The 10,457-nt window shown below is 41.2% G+C and overlaps 1 protein-coding gene across 4 annotated transcripts in view; it reads left to right on the forward strand.

The window, feature by feature from the left end:
• Positions 1–10,034, forward strand: part of LOC106575272 (gamma-aminobutyric acid receptor subunit beta-3) — a 64,769-nt gene extending 54,735 nt beyond the window's left edge. For 2 of the 4 annotated variants that reach the window (XM_014151693.2, XM_014151695.2), the window contains 4 exons: positions 2,205–2,357; positions 5,846–6,093; positions 6,264–6,347; positions 6,739–10,034. In XM_014151693.2, coding sequence (XP_014007168.1) covers positions 2,205–2,357; positions 5,846–6,093; positions 6,264–6,347; positions 6,739–7,095 — 842 coding nt within the window. In that variant the 3' untranslated portion in view covers positions 7,096–10,034. The remainder of the gene's footprint in view (positions 1–2,204; positions 2,358–5,845; positions 6,094–6,263; positions 6,348–6,738) is intronic. The other 2 variants (XM_014151694.2, XM_014151696.2) reach the window with 1 other exon arrangement.
• Positions 10,035–10,457: the final 423 nt, after the last annotated feature.

The raw sequence follows: 10,457 nt of genomic DNA on the forward strand, positions 1-10,457 counted from the left end.
CTCTGTGGCCCCCTGTCTCCCTTCTCCCTGGCTCCTCAGTGTGGCCCCCTGTCTCCCTTCTCCCTGGATCCTCTGAGGGCCCCCTGTCTCCCCTCTCCCTTGCTCCTCTGAGGACACCTGTATCATACTTCAAAGGCCTGTCTCACTCCCCGAGCCTGGCTAAAGACCAACTTTCCTCCATGTGCTGCTGTTTCTGGCTTCACTCACAGAGACTCACACAGGAGCAGTGAATGATGGTAGGATGGCAATTACCCCGCTGTTTTCTTCAGCTCTTTAAAAGAGAGAAGCCATGGAGAAGCAGCCTGGGAAACAGGGCATCAGAAATGCATGTGGAAAGTAAGGCCCAGAGCATCAATTATTCCCCTCCAAGCTCACAGGGAAACATTGCCATAAGGATTTCAAGTTTCAAGTTTTAATGTCATGTGCACAGAGTACAGTGAAATGCCTTTCTTGAACCCATCAATGCAGTAATCAATAACAATGTAGTGCTAAAAATAACATAAGGTAGAAGAAAAACACACAGGAAACAGAAATAAGAAGAACACAAGAAAGTAAGTAAGCATACTATATACAGGGTTAGTCAGTTCCAGTACCATATTTACAATGTGCAGTGATACTGTAGTGGTAGAGGTAGATATGTATAAGGGTAAGGTGACAAGGCATATATGATAAACAGAGTAGTAGCAGTGTATATGATGATTGTATGTGAGTGGGTGTGCGGGTGTGTAGTCAGTATAAATGTATGTGCATATTATGTGTGTGAGCAAATTATGAATTGAGTGTTTGTGTGTTGGAGTGTCTGTGTGCGTGAGTGTGCAGGGCCCTGTGAGTGTGCATAGAGAAAGTACAATGCAAATAAATGAAATACAAAAGGTCAACTCCGATTGGTTGTTTCAGATTGGTTGTTTCCACATGCTTTTTTCCCCCTCTCACTTTAGTAGTGGATAAAGGGGATCTGTGTTGAACTGGTGAACGTTGTCGGACATCGCACCCTTACATTACGAGAGTTTTCACGGTCGTGGTCATCATGGGTGTTGTCATGGTTACCATATCACCATCATCACCATCCTCCTATTCCTTCCTCTCCTCCTTCTCATCCCCCTCTTCCTCCTCTTCCTCCTCCTTATAATATATGGTGTACTCTCCCCACTCACTGACGTACGTCCAGAGACACAGCTAGTGAGAACGCTTAGTTGCACACCTACATCCTCTGTACCACCAATCTTCTTTCAACACCTACTTTCGCCTCCCACTATTTCTTGCATAATGTTACCTTTCTTAAAGGGACAGTTCCCTCCCCTGACGAATGTACCTCATCTCACGTATACAGCACACGAACAGCAGTCCGTCGATCCAGATAGTTTGTGATTCGAGAGTTTGATTGGTTTGTTTAGAATGTTTGTGTGCGAATCAGTGGGAGTGGTATGATCCGTGTTAGCGTGACTCAAACCCCATGCTTTAATAAATAGCCACGGTAATGTGTAGTATTGGAGGATATTTCTTAGGTAAACTTTTCTTAGTAGCAGTGAAAGGACTTCCTCCTATCGCTTAGAGGTGTACAACTGACACCCTTGAGTTCTGCATTCCTTCTGGTACTCGTTTGTCCTTGGCTCTTAATGAATCAATAAGTGCCATTGATTGGCTGAGGAGTCCACACACTTGGATACCCAGATGTTAATTCATCTCTGATTAACAAGGCATGGACGAAAACCAGAAGACACTATGACCCTTGAGGACCAGAGTCATGCATCACTGGTGTAATGCTATACAGAGAGGAATGTGCAACTCAAATGGACATTTACGATGACAGATATGTGATAAATCATTAAGTGTGTTTTTCATAAGCCAGGTCAGAGAAGAAATACGTACATTACCAAATGCCTAACATATCAAGCTCCAAGACTTTTATACATGCATAAATTATGAAATAGTTTAAAATAAATAATATATGTCGATTGAAAGTGCAACATTTTCTATCATCACAGTTAGTATTGAAATATTTTATTATTGGCCTCGCATTCACAACCAACGTGTGTCAAATTGTTGTGAAGTATGGTTCAAGGATGCTTGTTTCCATAGTGATAAATCCAACCCATGCTGCCATTGCCATAGAAACAAAAACAAAAACACGAGGTGTTCCAGTATGCTCCTCGAACCAAGAAGTCGTTCATTCTATTCAACCGCTCAACATCTTGTTTTCATAGGTGCCTACCCACGACTGTCTTTGAGCTTCAAGCTAAAGAGGAACATCGGCTACTTTATCCTGCAGACCTACATGCCCTCTATCCTGATCACCATCTTGTCCTGGGTCTCCTTCTGGATCAATTACGATGCCTCGGCTGCAAGAGTGGCATTAGGTTGGTGTACAAGCCCCATATGTTACACATTGTACAATATTAACAAGCCTCTGAATCCCGTTTCCCTATCATTGTGACTGATCGCAACACGCCACTAGTTATACACTCTTAGAAAAAAAGGTGCTATCTAGAACTAAAAAGGGTTCTTTGGCTGTCCCCGTAGGAGAACCCTTTGAATAACCCTTTTTGGTTCCAGGTAGAACCATTTCGCATTCCATGTAGAACCCTTTCCACAGATGGTTGTACATGGGACCCAAAAGGGTTCTACCTGGAACCAAAAAGGGTTCTCCTAAGGGGACAGGCGAAGAACCCTTTTGGAACCCTTTTGTAGGGTCATACATATGGTCTAGTCTGTGAGATAATTATATTCTAATTATATTTTGATGGTCTGCTCTGTATTACTGAGTGGACAGATTCCCCTGCACTCTCTCATGAACATAAAGCAGAGAAATGGGAGGTCTTTGCAAAGGCCTGCAATATCCGGTGGCTTGCTAATAAGGAGTCCACCAGAAAAAAACATTAACTCCCTCAGTGATGGATCGTTATGGGATTTCCGTTGCCACCCAGAAGGGTGCTTTGTGGAGGCTGCATGCCGGTAAGAGCAGCAATCAAGATATCAATGCAGTGGGAAAACAATTGAATTGTTTGAAGGTAAAATTGATTAGGGAGCAGTGTTACAGTGAATTCCAAATCCAGACGACCCACTTGGCCCTAATCTTGTTCCAGCACATTTTCTTCACTCTCTCGTGGTGTACCTTTACTCAATAACTCTGAGCAAAAAGAAATAAAACTCCCCATTGAGTTACAGTACATACATTTTAGCAGTCTCTCTTATCCAGAGCGATTTACTGTAGTGAGTGCATATATTTTCATACTGGGTCCCACGTGGGAATTGAACCCACAACTCTGAGCGTAGCAAGCACCATGCTCTACCAACTGAGCCACACAGGACCTACATTGTGTTCAGTGTAGCTCACCTTCTCCATGCATTCAGTGATATACAGGATGCACGGTGCGAGTAAAGCAGGGTACAATAACCCGGACCTGTACATGCAGTGTTCAGCGATGTAACACTCCGAATGTTTGTTCAAAGTACCAGTGCTGTTCCATGTACCGGTGCTGTCTTAAAGTACTGCATTCCTTTGGTTAATGTCCTCTAGAGTTGCTAAGGCTCTGTGATCATACTTCCTCACTTTTAGACTAGAGTATCTTCTGACACTTAAGTGTGGGCCAAATCTCATTTCTTTATAACCTCGTACCCAATTTCAGAGAACAGATGATAGGAATAATGTATCGATAATGCCATTAGCAAGCAGAGTGCTACAGGATCTGAAGTCATTTGCACGATGCTTTAGTGGCTCCTTCATAATGATTATGCAGCAGAAATAGAGTATGGGGGCTGTCTGAAACATACAATTAGAGAGGCATTAAAGGGGCAGTCTGGGATTGGTGGATCCATTTTTGAACTTTTAAATGAACGATATGTACCCGTTGATTCTTAGGAGCTTAGTTCAACTGTCGTACCCCATCAGAAACCGACGTATTAGCTTGTTTTACGCCATAGTTTGTAAACAATGAAATGGTAAACATACACTGTATAGCCTGAAAACATGGTTGCAACTATGATTTTGGTATCATGTATGGTCAGTCCTTAGCACCAAAGTGACTTACAGTCATGCGTGCATACATTTTACGTATGGGTACCCCTGGAATTTAGCCAACAACCCTGGCGGTGTAAGCTCCATGCTCTACCAACTGAGCCATACAGGATCACATAGGCTCTATACCACAGTAATTACCGGTAGAATAACCCATATAGTTCATTGTTCAGTAGCAGACCAGTATGTTAGCAGATGTGGACTGCTTACCACTTTCTCACTTTTGGGAGGTACTATTTAAATGCATAATACCTACACACCTGACATTTTTCCTTTGAAAGTGGCTAGAGAGAGAGAGAGAGAGAGCGCAAGAGAGAGAAAGAAAGAAAGAAAGAAAGAAAGAAAGAAAGAAAGAAAGAAAGAAAGAAAGAAAGAAAGAAAGAAAGAAAGAAAGAAAGAAAGAAAGAAAGAAAGAAAGAAAGAAAGAAAGAAAGAAAGAAAGAAAGAGAGAAATAGAGAGACGGAGAGAGACAGAGGCTGATAGAGGCAGTGCGAGTGAGAGAAGCTACATAAAAAATATATTTATCCCCAGAGAGTCCGGTCTCCTGATGAAAAAGGAGGGAGGCCCACGGGCACATGGCCCTGTGATTAAATTGTCAGGTCGGTGGGTGCAGTGAAGGACAGAGAGTAATAGAACCACAGAGGGAACACCGATAAAGAAGATGGCTGCCGTTCAGCAAAACCCCAGAGATCGCTGCAATGAATAAAAGCAAAAGGGGGAGAACGCTGCTGTTCCTCAGAGCGAGAAAAACGCACATGCACCCACGCACACACACACACACACACACACACACACACACACACACACACACACACACACTGACAACACACACACACACACACACACACACACACACACACACACACACACACACACACACACACACACACACTGACACAGCAAACCGGTAACACTTAAAACTGTCCCCTTTAATGTATCAATAAATCAAGGAAAGGGCCAGATTGATCCTATACTCTAACTACCTTCAATGTTGCTTTATGACAGTACTAGCTACTGATGCACATGGTTTATATTTCTTGTAAAGGAAAATACATGTTACTATTTTGCTGGATGTCAGTTTTCCTACATATGTGTTTCTGCATGGACAACAGATTAAGCATGTGCAAAGAAAGCATTGTCTCCATAAAGGGACCTTTCTTTAGGACATAATGTAGAGTATATTGAACATGAGACATTCAATTCAACTCCTTCCATGGTTAAAATGTCACTCACAGCTGGAGGCTGAATGTACACAATTATTCAATGAGTTATTTGGGGTTGGTGGTGTCCGAGGGGCAAGTAGAGGACACATTTCTACTAGGGGAAGTTATTTTGGCTCAGGGCACAACAAGACTAGCCAAGTCCCATTCGTTATATACTGTAGCCAACTCTTCTACCATTGTCACACCATGCGTGTTTTGGAGGAGGAGTTAATTGGCCAAAGCACAAACAGACTGGAGCACCAGGCTACAACGAGGCAATCCAAAATTCTATCAAATAATATTCTGCTCTGTTCTGGGAGGTGGTTTGGCCAGACCATAATTACAAATAATTAGTAGACTGCAAATTGACCACAAGAATCCCAAACAGACATAATGTTTGACTAAAACATAATTATTTAAAACCTTGCTTACATTTGAATATAATAACATGTCTCTCCATTAAACGTGGGAATACTTGGGAACATATTTATTTAATTAAAATCACTTGGAGCTGATTTCCTGGCTTTTTTACAGTCTTTTTGTCCAACAATGAAAATTTAAAATATTCTCAGAAAACTTGTGGGGCTAGTTGGGGAACCCTGCCTTAATCTGTCTGTTGTAATCCAGGGATCACCACTGTGCTCACCATGACCACCATCAACACCCATCTGAGAGAGACACTCCCCAAGATCCCCTACGTCAAGGCCATCGACATGTACCTGATGGGCTGCTTCGTCATGGTCTTCCTGGCCCTGCTGGAGTATGCCTTCGTCAACTACATCTTCTTCGGCCGAGGACCACAAATGCAGAAGAAGCTGGCAGAGAAAGCCGAGAGGGCCAACAACGAGAGGGCGGCCAAATACGACACCAATCGGGTAAGTCTTCATGAAGATCTCTGTCGAGATGCTCTAACATCTTAAACGTTCTTCCAAGTTTCTTGGGTTTCAGGTTAAGAAGTTATCGGGCGTTATCTTTGCGGTCCGCACACTCATGCGACGGCAGATCAGAAACTCTGTAAATATGGTGTTGTGTTTCTTGTGGTTAGTCTCCTCAGGAAGGAGGTAAAACGTCATCTCTTAAGCTGACTAAGCAGCCTAATAGAGCAAAAACGCTCCGTGTCTCACAGTCGGTGAGTCTTGACCAGCGGACACGTCTTTTTTCACTATCTGTCTGACTTGTCTGTCACCATTGACTGACATTACATGTTTCATGTCCGCATGAGAATTTAATGAGTCCGTACGTGTCGCTTGTTACCCAAGTTGTCATTGTTCTTTGTTCAACTTCTGGTTTGACCTTTGCACGTCCAATGCAAGTCTGCAAGCCCACTAATGTCCATGTTCCATAGTGTCGCTACAAAAAAATATATTGTGCTGTGTTGTCCGTTCAAACGTTCATTCAAATTGTCTTGTTCTAATTCCTGCATAGTCTCATATCTTGATTCTCCAATGTATGGTCCAGAGCAGGACCATCATGTTGTCGTAGATCCAGATCATACATCAATCCTCTACTTCTATCTCCAGGCGGAGTCCCACGGTAATATCCTGCTGACCACCCTGGAGATCCACAACGAGGTGGCAGGAAATGAGGTCACCACCAGCCTGGCGGACAGCAGGAACTCCTCCGTCATGGGATTTGACAACACCAGCACAGGTACCGGCGTCCAGTGCAGGAAGGCGAGCCGGGCCTCGGTTCCTCGCCACAGCTTTGACAGGCACGCCCAGCTCAAGAGGCACAAACTGCGGCGGCGCTCGTCGCAGCTCAAAATCAAAATCCCTGACCTGACGGACGTAAACGCCATCGACAGGTGGTCGCGGATTATCTTCCCCTCCGTTTTCTCCCTCTTTAATTTAATCTACTGGATGTATTATGTCAACTGATTGACTGATTTTAGGGTTAGGTGGTAGAATATTTTTTTTTCTTCGTCATTGTTTTGTCTTTTTTACGTGACAGGAAATGTTTTGCTATCGAAAAACAAGGGACTGCCTCTATATGGCACGGACAAAATGCTTTGACTTCTTTGTTAAAGTTTTTATATTGCAGTCATACTCAAATTGTGGATTGTGGTAGATTGCTAATTCTTACAATTTTGTACAGAACTATGTGGATAAATACTCATACTGTAGGACTGGGAATGTATACTTCCCAGTATTTTTGCCCTCTCTGTAGTTTGATAATGGAGATCTTTATACCCAATTCAATATGTGCAATTTGCAAGAAAGAAAAGGTAACCCTGACATTATTTTTTTTTTTTAAACAAACCCAAATAAAACCCAAATGTTATGTAATGTATTATGCATATACACAATGAATTGTAATGAATTGTAATGTATACTTTCTAATTATTTACATATTATTTGTCTGCGGAATGAATGCGGATCAATGCAAAAAATATATACTCATGTTTTGTGATGCTTTGTCACGTATATATTTTTTGTCTTGGTCAGATAATATCACTTTCAAGTGCACATACAGTATTTGCAAATTTTACAGTGAAGTGGTCCTGTTAATGTATGTCTATGTACAGTGTATTATTATTAGTGGTAGTAGTATTGCTATTATTATTATTATTATTATTATCATTATTATTACATACTGAACTATACAATTTTAACATAGGTGCAAATTAATGTCTACTGTTGAGGGTTATATCTCAGGTTCTGTATTTTGCTAATTGGCAACCATTACGTTTTCAAAATCCTGTCAAACGGTCTTGAAATTGGAATATTGATTGGTAATCTAAACATCCCCACCACTGCACTCAATGAATCTGTTACGGTTCACATCTTTTCTACCTGATATTGTGAATGCTTGACAGGATTTCACTCAGTAAATTGACGACATTCCTTTAAATCAGCTCCATCTTTGATAGCTGTCGAACTCTCCTGCCAACGGCCTAGTGCTATATACTGTATAACATGTCTTTGTGAAATGTTCTGATATTTTTGTAAGGTGTAACGTTGACTATAACTACAGTGTATTAACTCCCTCTCTTGCGCGCTAGCATTGTAGAAAATAGATTCCCTCTGTTCACATCATTCCATGGAAGTGGCAGAGTTGAGGGTTTGTTTGGGTTTTAGCATTTGACTGATCTTTACTGCTGAAATGACCTCCAACTGTAAATATAATGTATATAACAGATTTGATGTAAGTGTGCACATTTTTATTTGGGGTAGTCTAATTAGTTGTCTGTTTTATAAGACAATGTGAAATACCGATGACATTTCTGTCCTCTTTAAATGCTTGAAAATCTATTGAATGAACATGTGGGGTTGATTATATATTTTTTGATTCCTTTCTTCAGGTTTATAAGCGATGAATGCCATGACACTATCTATCAAATGCACAGACAATATAAATAATACAACGAAACACATTGTAAATCAAGGGCATTGCGAACCACTGATATACACAGTATATCATCCATTTCTATATATCTATAACCTATTCTGCACAGCTATCATAGAAGCACATAGGATGTGTTAGTCTCTCAGTTTACAACTGATGCATGAATTCTGTTTCAACAGGGCAAGGACAACGAGCCATAATCATTAGATTGTAACAAAACATCTAACGCATCCCATTAGGAAATGTAATCAACGGCATGGAAGTAGCTAACATTTGGTGAAACATTGCCATTGTTCATATCATGCTGCTCTGGGCGAGAGACAATGCCAAGATGGCACTGTCTCTTGTTTCTCTATGCATGTTATATCGCATGAGTAATGTTGATTTAAAAAAACAACCTTAACCCTATCATCTTAAACCTGTATCGCAGGTTACAAGTACAGTTCAAGAGATTGTGATAAACTGCCATTCTCTGGTTGGTTACAGAGCAACCAATCATATCCTGGGGTCAATGGCTGGGATTCACAACGACAGTCTTCAAATATATAACACATTTATATACGCATAAAGAATAAATAGTTTGCCCATGTATTTTACCATTACCAACTTGCAGCCAATTGCTTATAGTAGTGACATGTATCTCTGGTACGTAAATATGCTTTGCTACTTGATCATTAAGCTTGTTGTGTGTTTTGGTTTTGAGTGATATAATGGTAGTGTGTGTGGTTACACACGCTGGCCTATAACAGTTACAGACCCTGGGGTTTCCCTTCTCTACTGTGTAGATGAGGCAGTGTTGGCTGGGTCTTGGTGTAAGATGAGTCATTTCTCTTGTTCTTGGTGTAAGATCGGTAATATCTCTTGCTCTTGGTGTAAGATGAGTCATTTCTCTTGTTCTTGGTGTAAGATGAGTAATCTTTCCCGAGACGTAAAGACTTGAGTTAGCCCTTCAGACCTAATGCCTAGTCTTTAGCTCAGAGGGCTGACAGTCTTGTGGCATGCAGGAGACCTGGGTTTGAATCCCGGTCAGTCACATTGGCACATTCAATCTGACACTGTTCCATGCATTAAGTGCACTCATCATTGCTGGCTTCTAATGTTGTCTGGCCCATTATGGAATGTCAACATGTTCTGTTCTGCCATAAATGTATATTTAGGTGTCGATATCTGTGTTCATGTTTTTCTCCCTTATTTCTTTAGGTTATAGTGTTGCTCTATTAATGAAATAATATCAATTGTATGATTGCATCCGTTCAAATCCATGCTTTTGGTAACACGTCTGTTGTAAGCTATAGCAATAGGATGAACAATGGACAGACTTCAGAGACAACATTTCTTGTTCCTAATGCATTTCTGTTGAATGATTGAATCTAGACAAAGCCCAGTAGTTTATGATTTCTATGTCAGGTGAAGATAAACAAATGATTACCAGTATTCCTGGATTGTGATTAAAACTGTATTTATCAATGAATATGTGTGTGTGTGTGTGTTGCATGTTCTGATATGCCTTCCGTGACTTTAAATACACAAAATAGGTGTTCATAGCCATGTACACTGAATATAAATGCATTTTAACTCTCACAGTGTACATATTAACTTCATGTGTACACTGAAAGTGTTACATTTAACACTGTCCCAGTTTAATTTGCTATGTACAATTATGATCTTCGACGGCAATCATGGACTGTAGGTCTGTGCCTCCTACAAATTGGGTATTCATACTCCAGTACATGTCCAAAGAATGCTTCACACTCCGCCTCTCCACCATCCAGCCATCTAGCTTGATTAAAGCAAGGGCCCTGGGCTGTGACCTACAGTATAAGTCGTCCATTACTCTGAAGTTGGACCCGCCAGACATACTATAATTTTATCAGAGTATGGAACCATCCACACT

The sequence above is a fragment of the Salmo salar genome, chromosome ssa17, assembly GCF_905237065.1.
Source record: "Salmo salar chromosome ssa17, Ssal_v3.1, whole genome shotgun sequence".
Classification (NCBI taxonomy): Eukaryota; Metazoa; Chordata; class Actinopteri; order Salmoniformes; family Salmonidae; genus Salmo; species Salmo salar.